Below are 25489 nucleotides of genomic sequence, written 5' to 3'. Positions count from 1 at the left end.
TGGTTACCTAAAGAACCTTTTATATCCACTTTTGACTGGACATAAGCTTATTTGTGTCTATTAATTTTGTATTTATAAACACAAAACATACACAAACTTGTCATTATATATTGAGGAAATATTTAAATGTATTCATTTATATTTACCAATAATTGAAATTTTAAATAAAAGTTTATTTAATATATGCATTTATGTATTAGTGTTCATAAATACAAAATTAATATGCACAGAACACCGACATATATTATGTAAACACAAACTTTTATTCTGGATGTGATTAATGGTATGACAGCCCTAAAATATGTTTATTCCAAACACTTAAGAGTTTTAATGAAAAAGAACACTTGGAACTGAAAGCCTTGAACGACCTAAGGTGAGGAAATTAACGAATACATTTTATAAACTTACCTTCGAATATCCCACAGAAATCCCAAGCAAGCTTCATTGATGTCATGAAAGACTTACTGGACATCTTCGCTCTATTGATCCAATGTAAAGGGTCATGAGGGTATTTCATCCACAGCACACCATTCTTAACATTCTGCAGGGCTGAAGGTGTGTAAATGCGCACGAAACAATATAACAGAGTATTTTATGTTAACAACATTAACCAATGTAAAAATGTGATTGTATCATCAACAATCAAAAAAGGGTCTAAATGCTTTTCATTACTATATCGTAATTTATTGAAATGAATCAAGATTGCTTACATTTTGAAACAGATTTGCTTGCACAATCCTTTAAAGATAAACATCGTAGGAAACCGTTGCAAGGAACATTAGAATTACTGTTGAGACATTTCTTTTTGTTGCTTAAATACTACAGCAAGAGGAAGGACTGACAGAGGGAAATCAGAACAGATTTATCAAAGAGTTTGTAGATAAAGACATTCAAAAAGTTCCTGCCAAAGTTAGCGTTTTAAAACAGATGTGTAATACTGGAAGAGGAAGACGCTGCTCTCAACGAGAGACACATGAAACACTTCAGACAGACTGATAATCAAACTCCTTCTTTCTTTACAGAGACAGAAACACCAATAGCAAGACTTGAAAATGAGCGTTAGAAATAAATCCTTCCAGCATTTGGTCCACAGCAACAGAAAACTACACCAAACTCAATACATGATGCTAAAGTGTGACAGAGCAGAATACCAGAGGTGACAGAGGTAGATCCCCCACAATTCTCTAGTCCTAAACAACACAATCATTATAATGTGTTTCGCTATAAGAAAACCAAGCCTATTTTGGGACTATAATGATTTTTTGTGTCTTTGTACTTGTGTGCTCAACAGTAGTTTTGGTATTGAGACCTGACTAGGACGAATGTGCTTAACCATCACGTGAAAATGGTCCCAAGAAAGGCTCAGTTTTCTTATTTCTTTTGATTTTTTATGTCAAATACGCCCCGGACAGATTTTGTGAGAAGTTTGTCTGTGTTTTTGTATAGCTATCCTGAAAGTAAACCGAAAAACATTCATTGTTTCTTGGCTTTTTTGCATGCAAAAGTTAAGGCTTCTGGTCTCGGGGAGATGAATTCCATTTTCCAAACAAAAAGCAGAATCAAAGGTTTGCGCATGAAAATCATCCTATGACTCATTTCATTTCCAAAGAGAGAGCTGATTACAGCTGTCACTGTCTGTTTCTGACATCTGCAGCCGGTTTCCATGGCGATCAGGCGGCGAGGCGTTGGGCGGCCAGCTCCTCAGCATCATCGCGGTTTTCGTTAATCTCCGCCAGCGTACGCACGAAACGCGTCCACTCGTCGTTCCGCGGGATGGCGATTTGCTGCAGGAACAGAAACGGGAGAATGATGCGAGCGTTTTGTAAATTTAAAACATTGTTTTGAGGTGTAAACCCGGGTTGGGCTATTCTGAGACAGTCGGTGTGAACTGACCCCTATCTAACAATCCACCATCTATCTGCTTTCATCCCATCATCACATGAGTGACACGGGCCCTCTGTGGCCCCTGAAGGGCAGTGCCGTTAGGGCTCCTCTCTGACAGACGTGTAATTGTAGCGCATGTCATCTTTAGAAGCTCAGCACAGGCTTTTTACACAGCTGTCTCACTGACAGAACAGAAGCGAGAGAGCGAGCGAGAGAGAGAGAGAGAGAGCTGAAAGTGCCAGCCAGAAGCTGAACCTGCTCGTGTGTAGTCAGTGATGAGGGCTGATGTGTCTTATGTAAAGTCCACTCTCTCACCTCGCCGACGTCGAAAATGTGAATCTGTCCCTCTGAGTCTCCAACAGCGATCTCTCTGCCTGACTGAGACCACCGCAGTCTGTTCAGAGCAGGACTTCCCTCCACCGCCATGCTAGCCGTGGGCACCTACACACACAATTCAAAAAATCACATTTTTTAAATCAACTTTAAAAAAATGTCATTACCATAACAGTCTCAAAATGTCATTACCGTAACATGTTTTGCAAAAAAAAGAAGAGAAGCCATGATGCCTAATCACTTTAATTAAGTCTATTTTTTATGAAAATTCAAAATGTAACATTTCTGAAAATGTGAAAGACGTCCTGTTATGGTAATGATAATCAATATTAATGTTTAAACAGTACAACAAAGGAACAAAAAAATAGTGAAATATAAAGAATTCTGTTCATTTTTTAAATCACGTCATCTTAAAAAATATGAAATATTTGGGTTCTGGCTGCGTTTTTGACACACATCATTGAGGTTTCCTGAAACATGCAAGTGTGTATTTTAGTTGATATAAAAAACGAATGTCGTTTTATTGTGTGTGTGTTGTGTATAACCTCTGTATCATTGTTGAGGTTCCACAGGTCGACTCGGCCGAGTCCGTCCACACATGCGAAGAGAGCGGGGTGGACCGGAGACCACATGACATCGTAAACATAATCCGAGTTATCCTCGAACGAGTACAGCGGCTTGTTATTCTGCATCAGAGAGATCATGTGATCATTACTTAGAGTGATTATTTAATATAGTGAAACAAGTGCACATGAAAGCTGTGTGTTACCTTAGTGCTCCAAAGTTTAACTGTCCAATCAAACGAGGCCGTCAGGAAGAGATGAGAGAAATCTACAGGCCCCGGTGCCGTGTGACAGTGAATCCCTGTGATTGGACCTTGATGCCCCTCAAACATCTCGCTGATACCTGCCCGACTGCTCACACACAAACACACACACAAACACACATCAGCATCTCAGCAGTGAGTTAACATTGTGTGTTTGTGCGTGTATCAGCTCATCACAGTGAGAGGTAAACAGCCATGTGTGTGTGTGTGTGTGTGTGTGTGTGTGAAGCATAAGTTAATCACAGCATCACAAATGAAGAGGAAACACTTACTCTCAGCTCATTACAACACACACAAACACAAGTGCAGCTCACACACTCACTAGATTTCATTCAGAAATATGGAAAGATTTCACATCAAGCCCTTAAGACTCGAGTCTTGTAGACGTCTTGAGGTCTGTTTTAGAACGTTAAAACATGAATGACTTGCTTATTAAACAAAATTGTTATGATTTCACAATGAGTTATGTGAGGTTTAGTGTGAAGAAGTGTTATGTGAGTTTGAGATGGTGGGATCTGATTTCATGATGCCAAGCATCTACATGAGTGATACTGATCGCAAGGAAAGAGCAACATAATCAAAGACAGTTGTCAAACTAGTGCTATCTCAAGAAATCTTGGCTTGCGAGATGTCAAACGTGTTTTCGTTTTAAAAATACTTTTTTTAAAACATGGTCAGACGTGTTTAATTATAAAACATTAACACATATTGAACCATAAAAAAAATCTCATTACCGTAACAGCTTAAAAATGTCAATACCATTGTTTTGCTTAAAACAAAGATAAGCCATGATGCCTAAGCAACGTTTTATTTTTTATACAATACTGTACATATCGAGACATTAATAAGACATTAAGAAAATTAAAAATTTAACATTTCTGAACATGTGAAAAAGGTCTTGTTACGGTAATGATAACCAATATTGTTGTGTAAACAGTACGACAAAGAGAATATTAAACTTTAATCTAGTGATATATAAAGAGATATGTTAACCTTGTAGCCGTAAACAAAACCAAGTTAAATGTAAAGATCTTTGTGTAAACCGTTTTGTTTAATGTTATAGAGGATGTGAACATCATTTCTTTTATTGCACTTTTTCTTCGTTTTTATTAAACATGCTCATTCTGTCAATTTGTTTTTGTCATTAGTTCATGAGAACATCCCATTATCATATTTTTCATTTCACTCTGCTTAAAGTTTAACATATCATGCACTGGACGCATTACGGTAATGAGATTCTTAGCCGAAAATGCAATAGAATACAAAAGTAATTAATTCCTAGGTCACAATAATTCTGTTTTGCAAGGTAGAGAACACAGTTCACTTTATTATGATCATACTTTGTGTTACTGAATTATGTTTTATGTTTAATATGATAACTGCTGTGATGTTTCATTGGTTTCGTAAGAATGGCCCATACATAGTTTCACATAAAAACCTCACTGTAATGGCTTGTCACACCAGGATGATAATAGCGTAGATTTATCGCTGACGTTTAACGTCTCGTGACTAAACAAAGCGAGTGTGGGTTGTGCACACCGAGGCGAAAAACATTAGGCTTAAAAGTGTCCGTTTTTTAAGTCTGACGCTCCGTATTAAAAGCTGGCCCACCAGCTGTTAAAGTTACAGTAAAACACAACTTTGTAAAACACAACTTTGTGGCGCTCAAGCCTTGCCGAACACACAGTGGCTGCGTCCGAAATCGGCTACTTCCATACTATACAGATGGCGAAAAATGATTACGAGTCATGAAACACCTCATGATGCAAAAAACAGTAGACAATAAATATCCTGATGGTCTACTACTTCCACCAAGATTCGGAAGTGTGGGTCAGATTCAGTGTTAAGTCATTACAGTATGCGATTTCGGACACAGCCAATACTTCCAACGACGAAGAGGAAGTAAGCAAGATGAATTCTTCTTCTGTGTGACAAGCGAGTGTCAGAAGCATAAAGTTGTGCAGCGCCACCTTGTGTACCGGAGTATTTCTGTTTTTCATTAAGCGTCATCTACTGTATTTCAGGGAATGAATTTGCACATTCACTCGGCTCATCGCCAGTGATAATCAAGGTGGTATGAACGTCGAAAATGTCTAGAAAAACACTGCCGATAACCACGTGCGATTATACGTCCCGGTGTGTACAAGCCTTTAGCATGACTTGTGTGCACAGGTTTTACATACATGTTACATGACAAACCTTGTCGTTTAGAATGCGACAGATCAGCATTTACTCTACTGTTGTGATGCATTCACAATCATGACTACCTCAACATGTATTTCTGATCTGATCTTTTGTCCATTTAGCGTCCCGTTTACGCTTGTATTCAGCGCTAAGCTCTTGAGATCCCACCAAAGTGGGTCTTAGCTTTATTTACAGGTCATGTACGGATGCAGTGAGGCTTGTGTGCATTTGAGTGCATTACCTGCCGTGGCGACAGGCCGTGTAGACCGATCCATCCTCACTGCCCACCACAAAGTTATTAACATCACCCAATGGAAAGGACATGGAGGTTACCGCAACAGATTTCGACTGCTTAAACACCAGCTCCATACTGTCCTATAAACACACACATACACACACACACACACACACAGCCCTTGTATTATTAATGCGTTATTTAAATTCAGCCAGTGCTTTAAAAATCATTAACATCTTCCACTGTCATTTAGCAAATGCTTGCGGAAACTCAAAAGTGACGTTAATGGTAGAAAAACAGAACTCTGGGAAGCTGGTCCTCAGTGCGGTGTTAAATGGGTTTAAAACTACTAACAATTAACTTCACAGCTAACAATGCTATTGTACAAATTATGAATAACGTGTTATAATAGCTCCATCAAATAAAGAGCATGTTACAGGGATGTTACATGTGATGAAAGGAACACAGGGGATTATGGGTACCTGTGGCTGGGACAGCATGTCCAGACTCCAGGAGCACATCTTTCCATCAGTAGAGATGCTGATGAGATTATGAGCGTTCTGTGTTCCGACCACATTAACACAGTACACTGGGTGCTGAAAAACAAAAGACAAAACTGAAATACTTGGACAGTATGCTATAACATTTCACAAAACTCAAATCTTGTTGAACTTTTGTGTGATGTCACATGTACCGTGTGTGCGGAGGCAGACAGAGGTGTCCTCTGGACCGGGGTGCGTCTGTTGCTTCTGTTGTCCCACAGGACGATCTGTCCTGAGTAAGTGCCGCCCACCACCAGGTTAGGATGAAACTTTGCAAACGCTGCAGACATGACCGCTGACTAGAGAAGAGAGACGTTTCAATTAAAGACTCATACTGGGATATGAATATTCCTTCCTTTATTATATAAATAATAACATCATTTCCGAGATCACATTCTCCACCTTTCCAATGTTCTTCTGTTAGTTAGAGGATCTTGAAGTGAAATATTTCCACTGTCACACATATTTTTCTGAGGAGATTTTGTAAAAGATTTGTTTCGCAGCCTTTCAAACAGACGGCTCACGGTGAGCGTGTCTGTGAAAAAAAGTTGAGTAAAATAAAAATCACCATAAAAGTTGAGCCGGTTCCTTACGCAAAGCTGCTGTATGGCTTAGAAGATTTATAACAAAGCCACGGAAATAATTAGGATATAAAATCAAAATCGTCTTTTTTTTAATTTCCTATTTTATTTTTATTTTACTAAATTATTTGCAGAAAACGAAATCTGGACAAACAGGAATGTTCTATAGGAAATATACGCTTTTTTCCCCATTCGGACCTCAATTTTGGTCCCCACGGTGACAAGAGTCCCCATGTGTTGGTGTGCATTCAGACAAAAAAAAACAAGGCCACACACACACACACACACACCCACAGGAGGAAACACAATGGAAAATAAAATGAGTTCACACTTCTTCTGTGTGTAGACACATGGAGCTTTTATTTTAAGTGTGTATGTGTGCGCGTGTGTGTGTGTGTGTGTGTGTGTGTATCCGCTCCTGAAGGCGTAACATGTGGTTCCACTCAGACGTGTCCACAGCACATCACCTCAGGCCAAACACACTGATGATTCAACATCACTCAACACATGAGACATCATGATGATAAAACCAAGTAACAAACAAAACCTGATAAACAAGTTTTGAGTTATATTCAGTGTTGAATGACATCAGCATAGGTGAGTGCGCCATAAAGATTCATAACAAACACTTTGTGTTCAGAAGAAAAAGTCAAAGATGAATGAATAAATGAAGACAAATGTTTATTGTGAACTATTCCTTTATGTGTGTGTGTGTGAGTGTGTGTGTGTGTGAATGCCAGCAGGGTGAAGTCACAGAACGCAGGAACTGTGCAGGAAGACCGAGAGACAGAGATGATGAAATGAAATGTATCTGCAGGCCACCTGTGAGATCTCAGTGTGTTTGTGTTTATGACACTCTTGTTTATGTCGAATACGGGGAGGAAAGAGCAGTTTGATTGAAAGTGTTTGTGTACCTGACAGTGGAAGACAAACTCCGGTGTGGTCTTCTTGTATTTCATGTTCCAGACCAAAGCCACTCCATCAGGCTCGTGTGGGGCGTCCTCATTGTTGTTGTAAGAGGCGACCAGCAACTCTGGATACTAGACAAACATATACATGTGTAAACTCACACATCACTACTCACTGCAGATACATCGTGTCGAGACCCGCCCACTAAAAATTGACTGACACGTCCAGTGACCAACAGTTATTTACGTGATGTTTAGGAAAAATTACATTGTGGCTTAAAGAAATATTTGGACACCTTTAAAACGTATTTGTATTTTTGAAAATGCTGACAACCAAACATTGGTCTCATTGAAATCCATTGTATGAACACAAAACCACAGGGACTCTTCTCTAAAAATCTTCTTTTTTGTGTTCCACAGGAGAAAGAGTCACAGATTTTGAACAATAACCTGAACACTGATGACAGAATATCTATCTGTAGTGAACTATTACTTTAATATTACTTTAAGTTATTTTCCCCCCGACGATAAATTATCGGTTATTTCAGTATCGGCCGATAAATGGACATCTTTAATGTTATCGGTTTTGGCCAATAATAAAATTTAGGGTGATATATAATAGCCGATAAATTACAAATCATTTCCTCCAGTTGAACCACTTCAGCTGCATGCTGCTCACAGATAAAATCCAGTACTGTCTTTCTGTCATTATCATCCACTTACTAATGTTAGCAAAACGTTGTTGATGTATTTTGTAATTATTTATTAATGTCTAAATTATAGGAACAAAAGCATATTGTTTGAGTCAGACTGCTGTTTGAATGTTTTCTGTCTTGAGACCTGTTAGACATGAGGCTATTAAAAACATTTTTCTGGGTTGCTCTGGAAGAACATTTTTAATTTGTTTGTCAAATTTACATTATACCAGAAAAGTTACAAAAGTTAAAGAATCTTTCGTTTGTTTAAAGAACTCTTGGAACGTGATTTTCAGGTGAACATTTTTTTTTTCATTCACAATTTTTTTATGTTAAAATTAAGAAACAGTATATCGGCCAATATATCGGTTATCGACCACTATTGTTAAACAATTATCGGTTATCGTTATTGGCCAAAATGTAGATATCGATGCATCCCTAAGTGGTAAAATTTCTTTTCATGTTGCATCAATGTTTTAGTGTATATTTAGCGCAAGTTAGTTTTGAGTTTATTTTATTATTCACGATATATCGGTATATAGTGCAAATAAACAAAACGGTCAAAAATATTTTCCAATTGTCACTGTCAGAAAATTCTAGAAATGTCTGAAGCAAAGGGAAGGTGGGATGAAGCGATGATGGGTGATTAAGTCTGGAACTTGGTTTGTTAGGACAGTATTAGTCATAAAAGACCAAAACCACCAAATGTACACTTCTTAAGTTTTGGACGACTCATTTTTAGTAACTGTTGTTTTGAGCTCACTGTTATGCCAGTACCGTGTCATTTCTGCGTACGAGTAATAATACCAAAATGTATGAAAATATTTGTTAGATTTTTTGCAAGTAAATGGTAAAAAAAATGTGTGTCAAACTTCTTAAAGAAACTGTAAAAATTTAAGAAAAACACAACTTTAAAAAAAGGGTTATATTGTTTGTTCTTTTTCCACGTTTCCTCGAAAGGAAATCGTGTGGTTCTGTTACAACATAAGTGGCTTCTTTTTTTAACTTCTTTAACACGTGACACATGCACATTTACTTGTGTCATTTGTAGGCTTGCGAGCTACATTATAAACTCACAATGCCAAGAGACGAGACACTCATATTTAAACTCCTGCACAAATAACACACGTGTGCAGTAAAACGGAGGGGGATTAAACTCTGGATCTGTTACACGGAACTAGACACGGCGACTCCAGAACATCATACGGGGGCTTCTGTTCACAGCGGCCAGAAGAAATTATCCTCAAAAAGCTGCTCTGAACTCAAAGTAAATGTGACATTCATCTCTACATCCATATTCGTGGGTTTAAATGGATACATTCGGCAACACTGGAAACATGTTTAGCAGATGAACATTTGGTCGTGTTTTAGGGCCAACGTAAATAAATTTGGAAAAAGATGAGGTTTCCTTTCACAATATATATTATCCTATGATTGCTGAATGTAAAAATGTTTCACTTGTGTATAAATTTGTACATGACATCTGAGTCCACAGCGCTGGTTATAAATCTAAGTGACTCTTTTTAAGAAGCTGGCTGGACAGATTTGTGAACCTTACGAGGTCACATACCTGTGGAGACCAATCCAGACAGGTGACCACTCGCTGTTTGGACCAGCGCTCATCGATAAACTGCCTGTTTAGAGACAGCTTCGTGCCGGCCTGCAATTCTCTGAAAACACACACAGAGTCAAACTTCTCATGTTAGGCAGGGAATAGAAACTGGTTTAAGAGATCTGGATGAGGATGTCTGTGATCCTGTTACCCCTCTTTCTCCTCCATGTCCCGACCGCTGTAGTCAAAGAAAACATCCACATGTTCGGACAGAGCGCGCTCAATGATACGCGTGCTGTGATCGAAAAAGTTCACAAACTCCTCCGAGTGCAGAATCTGTAACTTCTCTTCTTCTGTCAGCTCATGAAGAACTAAAAAAAATTGCATCAAAAGATCAAACATCACGATTTATGCAGCTGTGAAAAAAAGAAATCTTCCAAATATCTTTCTCTGTGTTCATCAACAATTTGGAACAACTCGTAGGTGTAAACGCTGATAGAAATTTCATTTTTGGGTGAAGTATCCCTATAAAAACAAATTACACTCACAACTGGAAAGGTGCTAAGAGTGCTGTACACACTACCTTCTTCCTCCTGTGTCTCCACGGGTTTTTCTTTTTCTGCCTCGACCACTGGCGGTGGGGCCGGAGCCTCTTCATCCTCCTCTTCCTCTGCAAGAACACAAAACAACTGCCTTCAGAAACCTTCATGACTGTGACATCACAACCTTGAGCACATTAACATATGAGTCCCCGCATTTACATCTCAACACCCATTCTGTTTTCAACAATTTGGCTGAATTTCAGTGTGAACTTCATGTTAGACAAATTATAACTAGGATCATTTACATATGTAAGATACACAAACAAAAACAGCCCCATTTAATATAAAGAGAAAAGATGATGGTTTTGTGAAACGTTAATATTGTTTCAGGCAGAATAAAATGTAAAATCCCCGTAAGCTGTAGCAAAGCACACTCAATACACCACAATAAGCTGCGTTTCCATTACTCTTCAAAATGTGCAAATTGAAATAGCGCATTGAAAATATGCCCAATGAAAACATGTCAATTTCGCAATATGATAAAGGCATATTTCGCAAAACTGCAATGGAAACACGTGCATTTACAAGTCACTTGCCGAACGAAAAAGTCACATTAACATTTGCGGTACGTTTGGGAAAAACATTTAGAAAGAGAGGATGTAAAGAATTGACATTAATTCATATATTACATAATGGCCTAAAATGCAGGAAAAGCGAATAAGAGCAGCATGGAAATTTATTATGAACAGTGAGGAAAAGTGGGAATAACTCTTTCATCACAGTGGATGGCACTATGCACCTCTGAAGTATGAAAAGAAGTACGGCTAGATCGACTTACTTATCGTTTAATGGAAACGCTGTCAGTCAGCAATATTTTAAAAATTTTTAGTTTTGCGCAAATCTGTAATGGAAAACTGGCTAATTATACCACATTAATGAATTAAAGATTACAAAGCAACTGCTAATGCATGTAAATTGTAAAATAAATAATAATAACCAGGACTGTGCATGGGCTTCTCAATTTGCCAGTTTTTATTTAAACAGCATCCGTACCTCTCTACTGCCACCTCTGTTTAAAACATGAATCTGCAGGTCACTATATGTACTGATTTTTATGTAGGCTGAAGTCAAATGACGTCCAGCTAAATAAAACCCCACAGCTCAAATTATAAACCCCAATAAGATTAACAGTGTAAATCAGTGTAAAACGAGGAGACGGTTTCAAACACAGTCGATTTATTTACTCGGATTTTCGTTGAATTATAACCCCTATACAATGACGGACTGCAGCTTTAATATTAACTAAACAACCACCAACAGCCGGTTCATTCTGCTTGACTCCATGAGAAGAACCCGCAGCGTGTGCGCGTGTGTTTGAACATTGTATCTACACCCCCGAGTCCACCCTCTTTCAGTTCTACAGGGGCGAGGACATCACAGGGGTCTTAACCTACGGCCCACCCAACAGACTCCTGCCGTAATTGAGACAGGGACTATTCAACTGAGCATCCCTCACATGCGGGGCGAGCAGGTGCCAGTGGCAGACAGCTGACGGTTGTGTGCGTGTCAGGCAGATGGTTCGGTTGTGATTGTGTGTGTGGTGGCACGGGGATGGCACAGGCGTTTCTGCTTGACTGCTCTTAGTCAAGACTCTCTCTGGATACACAAGTCTGTGCAATTAGGGAGTCGGTAGGGGGTCCGGGGACTGCTATTCACCCCCCAAACATGAGCGGCTAAATGAAGCTGTCGTCCTGACCAGCTGTAAGCCACACACACACACACATACACACGTGTGGTGTTCATGTCTTATGGGGACTTTGTGTATAGACGTAACTATGTTTAAACTGTATGTAGTGAGATAACAGAGCCGCTTCAACGTCCCCACATTTGGCACGACATGACATAAATGATTTTCATTGTAAATGTTCACGCATTAAGGTCTTGTTAATGAGCTGTTTCTTTTTCTATGACCACAAAAACTGATTTCAGAGAAATCGGCCTTTAATCAAAATGATAATGTCATCCGTCGGATTTTCCATCGGAAACGTGTCCGCGTCTCTCAGGAAGGGGCCGGTTAGAAGAGGGAAGAGGGGTTCGTTCTGATGAGTTTATACAGTCGTCCTGATGACACCGCCGCACCGGGCCCGTACTCAGAGAGGAGAGAAGGTTAAAATCTTTCCTTTCAAGGGCCTCAATCAGGCTCGGAGGAAAACAGTAATCAGTGTCTTTCAGTCCCGGGCCCGGACGCGCCGCGGCCCTTTCTCCGCCAGCCAGACCCGAGCAATCAACCTGCCAGGCATTAGCAGCAGAAAGACAATCTGAAAATAAGGGGTGTAATGCACCTGCCAGCCAAAATGCCCATTTGGAGAAAAGCAAGTGATCCTGGTGACCCCACAGAGGAGAGAGAAAGAGAGCGAGAGAAACATTTAACAGAATTCACCCTGATGGCAGATTCCCTTCCCATCGACACCTCGTCTCAAAGCACCAGCAATTATAGCTTTTGTATCCCTCAAGAAATAAAAGCTTTTTGCAGGGGGAGGGTGTACGCACAGAAAGAGAGAGAGAGGCCGGTAATCGGCGGGCTTTGTCAAAGGACAATGTATTAATGCAAGCGCCCCGTGGGGTCAGGGGTTGTACGAGAACAACGCTAATGCTCTTTGATGTCCTCTGCAGGTGCACAGAGTGCGGCGGACGCCCGCAGGAAAAAAGACGGAGGCCTCCGAACACTGACTTCCACGTCTGTGATTGTGAACGAGCAGACTCCTGAACGGCTGAGTGAACGACGGGCCGTCGACGAAAAGCATCAAAGACACGTGCCGAGCTCTTCAGAGACACATCCTCCCAGAGAACACGCGGAACATGTCCGCAAAACTGAACATTGGTCACCACCCCAGCGCTGTCTACAATCCCATTTCCAAATCTCCTCTCGTCACTTTCTGTGAAGATCTGCGACAAACTATTCAGGACAGAAGTTTGTAAAACTCCAGAAAACGAGTGCGGCTTGTTTTTATTATCCCTTTAATTAATGGTGTATTCACGCCTCATTCACCGATCGCTGATGAACGGTGACATAAATGTGAGGAAGAGATGATGGACAATAGTTTCATTTGGAGATGCTGCTATCTGTTGAGAGGGTTCCTCACGATAAGAGCGACGCTCTCCACACGAGAGGCTTGTGATTAACACGGCACATTAACCCTCCTCTGAGCTCAAGGGCGATTAAAACAATCACCTTTAATTCCATTTCATACTCGCACAAGCCCCAGTGCCACAACTGAGAGCCGTTCCACACGCACGTCTGCAGAAAACAAGAGCGCTGGTTAGATATGAGACGTTAAGGTGTCCATCCTTACTTTTATATGATGCTTTACTTTGTAAACAAGGCTTGAGTCCTGCCTTAAACTTGAAGATGGACTGAAAGAGCAAATCACTTTAGGAGTTTGCAATTTGTCTTCTTAAAGGAGAAGTTCACTTTCAAAATAAATGTTCATGATAATTTAATCCAAGATGTGTATGTATTTGTTTCATAGGTTACATTGAATGATATAATGTGCTTAAAATACCAGCCAAATCAATGCTTATAAATGAAATAGTCACCAACATATTGTGCATCAGCAAAAAGCTTTATTAAAATGACCACTCATTATCTCCGGCAATACCATCAACACACACACAGAGCAGTGATGTTGTGTATTTCTGGGTTTGTTGGTGTAAGGCTGGAGAGGTCACATAGCTTTAATACACACATGAACACACGCCACATACAAGGACTGAAATACAATTAGAGAAATCCTGAACTGCATTTGGACACACACACATGTGCACACACACACACGTGCACACACAAACACTGTGTCACATCTCTACAAACCTCTACTGCTCATTTCATCTGCACTCTCTGTAAACGGATGTGTGTGTGCGCCGGACTTAAAGCTCGCCTTGATGTCTTATGTTTCTTGAGTCTCTGCAATTTTCCATCAGCTTTCATCTCCATGTTGACTACAGTCAGATCATTTCCAAAGAGGGTCACACACTTCTGCTCTCTCTCTCTCTCTCACACACAGGCCTCAGATCAGAGGCTTGCGCTTTAACTCTGGGCACAGTGCCACTCAGTCTCCTGTTATGATTGACATGTGTCATTCATTCTGGCCTCTCATTACCGTGTGCTATTGAGAGCTGTTTGTTTCTTGCCTGACCTGCACCCTTAAAGTCACCTTCTACCGTTTAGAAACCCCTCTGAGATGATGTGAGACGACACAAGCCACTAGTTTCTGCAATGATTCATTCACTGCCACTTTGACGTGCTTACTGAAAAGATGAAAACACTATTTTGAATATCTTCCTTTGTTTTGTGGAAAGCACCACATAATTGTATTAAATGTGAATGATATTCAATAACGTATTATTCTTATTATTGAATGTATTGTTTAAATTGTATTATACAGTACAACTGCCATATTCTTTATTAATCTTTGGTTTAACTCTTGGGTTTTCATTTTTCTAAAAATGTTTTTGTGTGAATGTATGTGAATATAAAAATAAAGCAATTTTCCGAAAAACTCTTAAAAATTTCACCAATGACACAGACCAATGATGGATAAAATAAATCTATACAGTTTTATGGCCACATAAGAAAATAAGTGTTCGTTGTAGGGTCTGTTGTAGTATTTTTGCAATGATGGACTAAAGTATGCTGTATCTAGTAGGGGTTGCACAAACTAGTTGCCAAGTCGCCATTAATGCAGAGACGTGACATTAAAAGCTCGATGCAAAGTGTCATTTAAAAAAAATGCCTGAGGCTCGTTTTTTTGGTTTGACACGCCAGGTTAAAAACTGCCCAACCAATGAGATTTGCACTTTTGTTCACGTGCCTTGAGTTGCTGAAGTAAATCACAAGATGGTTGAGCGCAAACACCAAATGGTCTTGCCGAGCACATATTGACAAAGAGGAAGCAAGATGAACCCTTCTTCTGCGTCCGAAATCGCCTACTTCCATACTATATAGTTGGCGAAAATGAGTCATTAATAGTATGTCCAAAACCTCAGTATGCAAAAAACAGTAGGCAAGAAATACCCGGATGGTCTATTACATTAGCCGAGATCCATGAGAATGGATTGGATGGATACATTTCTCTCCCATGATGCCACGGGAGCTGAGCAACGGTGAAATTAAAATAGGGCTTTAAAATAGTTTTATTTTAGTTAAGTTGTTGTTGCTCTTGGGCAAAAGAAAAACAACACTTTATTGGTATTTGGATACTATATATTTAGAGGCTATTTTGCGGGAGTCCCGCCATTCTCCCACAGCCCTTACACACGAGTGTCTTACTGCCAACACCCTTCAAATGTAGTTGCAAAACATTCCCTAGCTCTTATTTCGTTTTTTAATGATGTCATCGACTAGTCAGCGTTGACGGGACTGTTATCACATAAAATCTAAGGTCGTTCAACCCCTAATATCTTGCATGTATAGTTTGCACTTTCATTCATTACTTTTAGTTACTTTCAAAGATGTTTCAAAACTGGACTGATGTTGCCTGTGTGCAGCATGAAACAGTCTGTGAAAATGCATCTCTTCATATACATACGTAGGAAAAATAATTATACACCATTTGTACGTTCATTGGAGTCTGTGTTTGTGCGTGTGTGATCACAGCTGAACTCACCTTCTTTTTGTGCGGTCATCGTGGGCGTCTGCGTCTCTTTGGTGTAGGACACCAGTTCTTTAGGGGGGAAATCCACATGAGTCAACTTTGTCATACCCAACTTCAGTGGACCACGTCTGGATGATCACACAGAGGAGAAAGCATGACCAGTAAACACATGTGTAAAGTGAATACATGCACAAAACATCAGTCTCAACGGACACATGTTGGTACCAGGTGTAAAATTCTCGTACAATGTGATCACATTACGGATTTGTTTTCTCGATCAAAGTCTGAATTTGGTGTTAATGAGGAGCGAGTGTGATGCTGTTGAAGTGCAGTATTGGTGCTTTTCCACTTCATAGTACTGCACGGTACGGCAGGGTACAGCTCACTTTTGGGGGGTTTTCCAGTTTTTTTAGTAAAACCTCGGTTGAGGTTCCAAGCGTACCGTACCAATACCAAAATGTGACGTGCTTACACACAGATCACCGATTTTGCAGAGAGAATCATGAGCAGCGACATTGGATTTGCAACACATGAATATGCATGATAATATACAATATTGGCATTTCGTTTAATGCTTTGTGACTAATATAAAGATTGAGACCCTTAACGTAATGCTAAATGCTACATTAGCTTATCCTGGTGAGCCGTCGAGAAAACAAAATGATCTTTGTCTTCTATTTGCTGTAAGATTTCCCAAACTGTCTGGTATTTTAGCAGTATTTTCTTTTGCTGCCATCGATCTCCGGTTTTATACATGTGTTTATGTTGCGTTCAGAATGATGCTACGGCAGTAGAGGTGGCGCAACTATGATGATACGTTTATAATCCCCACCCACTTTAAAGCGGTACTAAACTGCTGTGGAAAAGCAAACTGAGCCGAAGTGAAGTGAGAATGTACTGTAGTACCCCATCTCAGAGTGAAGCAGAACGGTAGAGGGGTCAGAGTCCCAGTGTAGAGTCCTGTTAGTATCACAGCCGCCAGACAAGGTTAGAGAGACAGACAGCCAAACAGAGAGAGAGAGAGAGAGAGAGAGAGAGAGAGAGAGAGAGAGAGAGAAAGACAGAGAGACAGAAAGAGAGACAGAAAGAGAGACAGAAAGAGAGTGATGTTATAAAAAACAATCTTGAGCAGTTCAGCTCCCATCAATGCATGTTGAAGTAATATACAGTTTATGGACTACAGACGGCTAGAATCCGTGTGAAATGGAAGTTGCAATCCTTTTACTTCCGTATTTTGACGCATTTCCGAGTGAATCGAATGTTGAACGTGATCATGGCTAGCATTTTTCGTTGCGATTTGATTGGATGTATAAAAACACCCAGTGCATTTTGAAAGGGAACTGGCAGCAGACTGACATTTGAAGGGGAGGAGTTAATGGATGTTATGCCCATGCTGTCTAAATTAGGTCATTTAAGGTCGTGTTCAGACTTGACTTCTTTTTCGAAGCAGCTAGCATCTGTTTTACATTATAATCCTGTTTGCTTTTAGTCCTGAGTGCTTTTTTGAACGCCAGCGCCGGCATCTTTTTCTGCAGCTCAGAGCATCTTCTGTGGTAGAAACCTGTTCAATTTTACAAAATAAACACGCTATGTCAAGCTCCTTTATCACAGCTAACCAATGACAGAGTCGTTTCTATAACAACATGCGAGGAACGTGATTGGTCGAGAAGGCTCAAGATTCAAAAAATAAAATAGCAGCTAAAACGTACGGTGGAGAATAGTTTTGTATAAATATAAATTGTAATTAATAATTGTCACTTTCATCAACTTCTGATTCCATTTCTAGCGAGAAATAAGTACTGTAGGTTTTAAATATGTTTTTGGTTATTGCAAAGACGCTCACTTCTTATAATTCAAATAGACTTCCATCACGCTGGCTATCTGATTCTCTGGGCTGTCTTCATGCACAGACGCTGACGATGAAGTCATGGCGTTCGTGTTTTATTTAATAAAAAAGTGCCTTTGACAACTTTTTCTTGTCAAAAAAGACGTGACATGTGTTTATGGCCTAAGATGGATAGTCACTAGAGGGTGGAAGTGCATATATAGATTTTAACTGAGGATAATAAGGGCACGTAAATTAAAAAAAGAGAATGACACACATTGATAAACTATTTACAATAAACGCTTCAATATTTCATGAAGACATAAGCATTGTCATTTTTTATTTCACTGGGACTTATATATATAATCATAATACTGAGCAGCTAAATGTTCACTTAATAACACACGACCCGTCATCTCAAACAGTAGGCATCAATGAGCTCTTCGTGCAAATTTCTCGGTCGAATTTAACATTATTTTCTTGCTCTGGAGAACCAAATTAAGTGCTTTGCTTGAGTAACTTACATGCGCAGATGCAAACGGTGCCCGGCACACACTTTGCATTGACTTTTTATGTAATTTACTTGTGCGAATCGCTTTATTCGCTTTGGTGTGGGCATTGCAAACATGTGTAAACGGGCCAGAGACACAAACAGAAAAGCTTCTATACACACAAAACAGAAACAGGTTTCCATGTGGTGCTTGCTGTGTTTCTAAAGGAAATCATCTGTGCTCATGTTTATAAACATCCATTTAACTTGATGTTCGGTTCTAGTTCAGATCCAGAGAAATGTATAACATAAGCTCATAATCACTATTATTGGAGCTAACCGTGATCATCGTGCCATCCAATAAACATAAGTTAAGATCATTTGAAGCAAATACAAGAAAATTTCTGTTTTTAGGTCTCCCTTTCCAGGTCAGTTATGCGTTTATTTACAGTCAAGAAACTGATTAAATGGAACAGTTTGGCCTATACAGTATGAACCTATGACTCATCAAAAGTGTATGAAGTGTATGTGCATTGTCAACGATTGCAAATATTTTTGCCGACTGCATGTTGTGTTAAAATGTGGAAAAACATGAAGAACAACAAGAAACAAAAGAGAAAAACATGAAGAAATATAGAACTATGGTATAATAAACATGTTATTATCAATTCCGAGCGAGACCCCTTAAATACATTTATTTTATAACTATGTAAACTCAGCCCAGGTGAAAAGGTGTACTAAAATATACTTCAAAATATTTATCTAAGTGTGTTCAATTGTACTTTTTTAAGACACCATGGATACAAATAGTAAAGACTTTTTTAAGGATGCACCGATATGTACATTTTGGACGATAACGATTACCGATAATTCTTTAACATTCCGATAACCGATACATTGGCCGATATACATTATCTAAATATTAATATAAAATTCCATCAGACTGAAACAAACGGCAAAAAGTGGACAACTGCTTTTATTTGTATTATTGTATTATTGCTTTGTATTGTATGACATATTGCTTATTGTTCCCTAAACTCTTTGTAAGTCGCTTTGGATAAAAGCGTCTGCTAAATGACTAAATGTAAATTTGAAAACATTGACTGCAGAAAACTAGGTACTTCTTAAGTTCTACTTAAAACTAGTTAACAATTCTTTAATCTCCAGGTATATTTTTTATTTAATAAACAATTTATAGATGTTCTTCCATAGCAACCCAGATAATTGTTCTTAATAGCCAGATCCACATGTCTAACGGGTCTCAAGACGGAAAGCATTCAGACAGCAGTCTGATTCAAACAATATTGCAATATTCAATATTCATAAATACTGTATTTATATTCTATTCCTATATCAACAATGTTTTGCTGATAGCATTAAGTGAATGGTCACGACGGAACCACCTTTTACAACCTTTTGTAAAGGTTGGGATGGGGGGGGTTATATGTACCAAAAGAAACTGTACAGCCAAAAGCCATTTGCTGTTTTTTGTATTTTTGTCCCGTATTTAAAATACAGTATACTAGGTTTATAAATACGTATATTAAGACTTCTGATGCAAACAAAAGGCAAACAAACTACTTGGATAACAATAAATCACCAACAAAAACGCAATGATTTTGTGTGTGTGTGTGTGTCTGATCATGACTGTGTTAAGCAGAAGGATGACTGTGTTTGTGAAGCGGGTCACATGAGCTCCATGTGTGTAGGAAGTGGTGAAGTGATGTGGGATATGAGTGGACACGGAGCCCCGAGGGTCATCTGTAAATGTGTGTGTTTGTGTGTGTGTGTTCCTGCTGTAATGAGGGGTTAAACACTCATCAAAGCACCCCCACAGCTCTCAAACAGGTTTTATGTAGACTTCAAATCCTCAATGCATGTCTGTCTATACATAAAAAGGTTTATTAAGTAGTGATGTGACCTGATGCATATAGTGGCAGAATCTGATATTTAATTTACAGTCATAAGGAGTGGAATTTTAGACGAATAAGATTTCATAAGGGTTGAGGCTACCAGATCCTAACATAAAAAACAAGTGATCAATAAAAGATTTTGCCTCTTTGTTATGAATGGTATGGACAAAAACTCACTTAACATAAGAAACTGCGTGGTTAAACATATCTGAACTGCACTGACAGCTTTTTTAAAAGGCAGCTGTCTTCTATGGTGTTACTGATTGGAAAAACACTAGCGAAACAGAAACTCTAACTAACCCTAATCCACACTGAAACCTTATAACTAATCTAAAACCCAAATATTCTGTATTATACATTTTAAACTAGTTTTTAAGTCTCAATCATATCTACTTTAACGGTTCTTTCTACTTCTGCTGTCTTGTCAAAGCGCATACTGAGGAGCTGTTTCTGTAAATGCAATGCATTCTTTCAATACACCCAAATGAAGGCTTTAAGACGACATCTCTAGATGAGAAGACTGCTCTTTGATTTAATGGGTTATAGGTAGGAAGTGCATTACATTTTGGAACTAACATCTTATTTGTGCCATTTCTGTTCTCAGAGATTTTCCAGCAGTGATTTCTCTTATTTACACATGAAAAGCAACTAATTGTGTATGAGAGTCTTTTCCTCCATGCAGACACACACAAACATGAAGAGAGAGAGAGAGAGAGAGAGAGAGGGTATACCGTGGTCCGGTGGCCCCCTCTCCTGAGTCTTGGCTCCCTGCTTCACTTGGAGTGCCTACAGATTTGGCCGTGGGAGACATGGGTGCCGTAACTAAAGACAGAGAAATAAACTTGTCAAACAACATATCAAAAAGGCATTTGCCAACAAATGATGACAGGTTTTCTACAAACCAACTTGTTAGTGGCTTGTAAGAGTCTAGGTGAATTTAATGGATGTATAAAGTCTGTTGTCATCAAGTTCAGACAGATTTATAACTTAATAGTGTTTTAAAGATGATGTAATGATATTGTATGTTCTATTTTATGAAATTTTATGTGGCCTGCTAACCATATGTAAAATGCCATCAATGTGGATTTATTATTATTTTGTAATCATAATTTTTTAGATGAAAAGTTATCTAGCTGGATAAAATGTTAGCCTATTTAATCATTTTACAATTAATGATATTAAAATAAGTGTTTGTGTGCTTGACTACATTTTCAGTAGAGCACAGTTCACATCAAATCTACTGTGGAGCATGTGTGCCCCCTTGTGTTTGATCAGTGAAGTACACAACACTGGGTTTCTAAATTTGTAAGTACCACTTTGGAGTCATTGTAGGGACAGTTGAAATACACAGAATTTTGCCTTCTAGGACAATGCATCATAATCAGCAAAGAACCACACACAAGCAGAAACTCATTGTTTAATGTGTCATTTATATCCTGCTAAATGTAATAATAATAATAATAGCACGCAAAATATTGTAGAGCGACATGAAAAAAATAAGTGGAAAATGCACGTAGGCTAGATAAGAAAATGATTATGATGTTATAATATATTCCTGAAAAACAGTAAAGATAGCCAATAAGAATGGAGCTTGCAATTTTGAGGAATATTCTATTTTGATCTGCAACAGATGCATCAGATGTTCTGCAGGAGTGTTTGTGACCTACCGGCAGGCACATCCGATGTGATGCCCATACTCTGTAACAGAGCATCAGCTTCTCTGCGCTTCTTTTCCAGGTCCGAATCATCCTGCACGGGAACAGCCTCCTTCTTCAGGTCAGCCTGACACACACAAAACACAGTTAAAACAACACAACTGCAAGGGAAGACAAAAATCCTTTAAAACCAGCAATCAAACTATATTAACTTCACTAAGATCTGATGAGCATCATATACTGGAAAGTATGTGTCTGATGCAAAACGTGATTAATAGCACCCAGAATAAAAGTTTTACATAAAAAAATTATCCTGTGCATATGAATCATATATATGCATATATTTAAGAAAAAATATATAAAAAATAATGATATATAATTATATAAATACAAATGTTTCCTAAATATATAAATCTATTTGTTTTTAAATAAATATGCACAGCACACAGACACGTATTATGTCAACACACAAACATTTATTCTGGATGCGATTGATAATGATTAATCGTTTAACAGTCCTAATCTTTCTCTTTTCTACATTTCACTTCGGCTGTAGTTTGTAAATTCTGGCTCATATTCTACACTTGCCAGTTGTAAACCTCATATGAATGAAAACTGACAATAGATTATTTGGTTTAATCTCCTGATATTTCATTTTTAAGCATATTAGTCAAATCCCTGAAACTAAAATCACTGTTCTTATATTATTCGCATAAAGCCAACAAAATCTGTTGCTAATCTGAATCTAGTAGATTCAATGCGTAAATCCCACCATATTACTAAAGTTATTTCTAATTTCAATTTTAATTTGCACAACTTTGTTATTACCAGGCTCTGAGTGCATTAAAAAGTAAATGACACTAAAACAGTATATTCCCTCGGAATGGAAAATATACAATGATAAAACAATTGATGATTGTTTTGACCGTTTATTTAAAGCATTTACCTCTTTCTTCTTCCGTTCCTCCTCTTTTCTCTTTTTGTCCTCTCTGATTTGAGCCAGACGCTGTTTCTTTCGCTCAAGCTCAGCTTTCAGCTCGCTTTTATCCGACATGATGCTAAAAACAAACAAAACACAGGAGTCAGGAGGCTGTTTTAGTATGTTTGGTACATTCCCTTTAGTAACAGCGCTCTGCAGATGATTGTTCATTAGACGTTTATGAACTCTGACACTGTATCATTCATCATTATTATCATCCAATAGGTTTGCTTAAGTGACCACACTAAATAGTTAAATGTACACGACAAAGACTGAAAAAATCTGAGATACATTTATAGTCTATATTAAACAGCCAATTTAGACCTGCCTATGACCACATATCGGTTACATTGTGCTATGACAAAAAGTTGGGCATATATGACATGGTGTATAATATATATGATATATGAAAAGAGTATATTGCTTCTGTCCTTCGTTTTTTGTCTTTTTTTATGCCATAAATGTATTAGTCACCCTTTATGTTTGTCACTGGGTTTTTGCAAATAACTAAAAGAGAAGTATGAAAAAGTGCTTGTCAACATTGACAACACAGTAGAGTATTTTTTCCATTTTCTGAAAAATAGCCAATTTGGACATACAAGGTTTTAGAAGGACAGCGATGATACATAAACATAACAATGCATTTTAAAAAGAGGGACGGCTATCAATAAGATTTATGGATAACACCACCAGAGTGGCATTGGAGCAAAACCTTTTAAACGATAAAGAAAGATCAATTTAATATGTGCTAATTGTTAATGTAAAGAACTCCAGTTGCTTAACATTTATAGCCAAATCTTTCCAAATGCTTTTTTTTACATGATATGTATTATTTAAGCATTACAAGTGTGGCCTAAGCATCCCAATAAGTCTTGGGAGTCAATGCATTGAAAATCATTATAGAATAAGCTCAGCATCCATAGACACCTACCAGCTAGTTAATCATACAAACAAACAACTCTTTTTATAACTAATTCAATTTTTGAACACTGGCGTCTTATATAAAATTGCTATTTCTATTGACAGTCAGAGCAGTGTGTTAAGAAGTTTAAGGCACTAAGCTTCACGTCATGTCCATTGTAGTAAAATCAATGTAAGAGAGGGCCTTAAGTGGCTTATTTCCTTAGTTACATCCTCAGCAAACAGTTAAACATATCCAGAGAGAAACAAACAGAGACCCCCTCCACCTGCTCTCTAGACCCCTGTCCGTCTGCCCACCGTCTCGTCCACTTCAGACAGATTAACTGGATCACTTCAAGAGTCACATTGGTCTCTCTGCAGACCACTCAAATCTGTTCTTTGTGTGTCGCCCGCACCTGACTCTCTCCAAAGAGCAAAGCAGTAAGACAGCTCTCTAAACCTCTTAAATGAACAGCTTACAGTCAGTGTACAGTGTTCTCGAAAACAAAGAACACCATAACCTGGTCAACATTTACACAGAGTAAAGAACCACATTTTCATTCACTGCATCGTTTGCTTCCATCTGCTTCAGTCCTGATAGATCACACTGACTCAAGCATGTGATGTCATGAGTTTACAGCATAATATAACCACTGTATTCACAAGAGACCTTTGTCTTTACAGATAACAGTAAGTCAGAAGAAAAACTATTTGTGCTTCCAAAACTTACAAGAGCAACATAAGAAACTATTTCAATGATCTTTGTAGACTCAAAGTAAACGAAGAAAGGAAGTCAGCTTTTTTTGCATAGATGCACACTTTCTACTAACATCCTTTCTCAAGAGAAACCTGCTAACAAATACGAGATGGTTTCTTCACTGTTAAACCTTTATTTACTCTGTCTGAACCAACTGGAAATGTTAGGCTAATACACTTATGCAGAATAACCACAGGTGCAGTTCATCACAGAAAGTTTAGGAAGGGTCTTCATTTAGTCTTTATTCTTAACCTGACCTAACAAACACTATAATTTGCTTGAAACTTATGCTACTAATGTTATTTAATAAATGCTGCTTGCTTTGAAATATTTTACCTGATACCACAGCAGTATTTGTTATTTAATAACATTTTCGGAAACTCACACAAATGTACACATGAACACACGCAACTAAGCCAATATAATAAGTAAATATAAAAAAATAAACTAAAATCATACATTCAAAAACATTTGAACGCACAGAGATGGTCTCGTGGGAACATTAGCTATTGGTTTCTCTTATTGAGAATTAGTGACAAAACTCACATATACACAAAGAACAACGAGAGCAACTAATTTTTAAACTAATTTTTAAGAAAAAAAGCCAAATTTGACATGAACAGTTCAGGCAGGAAAACATTTATACGACAGTCAAGCCAAACAGACAACACAAGTGAGGGTGTTTATGTCAGATTTACTTCTGCCCTCTCACGGTGGAATCATACCACACACCCTGACAACACACAAAATTATTCAAAGATCATCTTTAAAGAGCCACACTGAATGATAAACCGCCGACCTTTATTATTAATAGGCGGGTAAAGTGTTCTCATTAACGATAAAGTTCGTTTTAACAGACCTGAGGGTGTGTAACTGTCTGCTGAATCCGCTGCTTTTGTTACCACTGTTCCACTTCCGGGTGCGCAAGCCGCAGAGACACGCCTGACGGGTGCCGGAGAGGATCAAACTGACGCAGCGTCTAAAATGCTAGAGCGTTTTGCGTTTCTTCCCCACTCAAAAATTAAATATCACCA

At 38.5% G+C, this 25489-nt stretch overlaps 1 protein-coding gene across 1 annotated transcript; it reads right to left on the bottom strand.

Annotated features, from left to right (window-relative positions):
- Positions 1-668: 668 nt before the first annotated feature.
- dync1i2a (dynein, cytoplasmic 1, intermediate chain 2a) lies at positions 669-25408 on the bottom strand. The gene is made up of 16 exons (XM_056755055.1): positions 25315-25408; positions 22766-22877; positions 21832-21946; positions 20896-20986; positions 15949-16064; positions 10324-10410; positions 9952-10111; positions 9759-9858; positions 7500-7625; positions 6157-6303; positions 5945-6058; positions 5469-5602; positions 2987-3131; positions 2763-2903; positions 2200-2325; positions 669-1784 (listed from the first exon to the last, which is right to left on the bottom strand). Exons 2-16 carry the CDS (start codon positions 22871-22873, stop codon positions 1671-1673), a joined length of 1824 nt encoding a protein of 607 aa, XP_056611033.1. The 5' UTR covers positions 22874-22877; positions 25315-25408; the 3' UTR covers positions 669-1670.
- Positions 25409-25489: the final 81 nt, after the last annotated feature.

The sequence above is a fragment of the Triplophysa dalaica genome, chromosome 8 (assembly GCF_015846415.1).
Source record: "Triplophysa dalaica isolate WHDGS20190420 chromosome 8, ASM1584641v1, whole genome shotgun sequence".
In the NCBI taxonomy this organism is placed as follows: domain Eukaryota; kingdom Metazoa; phylum Chordata; class Actinopteri; order Cypriniformes; family Nemacheilidae; genus Triplophysa; species Triplophysa dalaica.
Note: the sequence above shows the minus strand (reverse complement) of the source record. Positions and strands in the feature narration are given on the sequence as shown.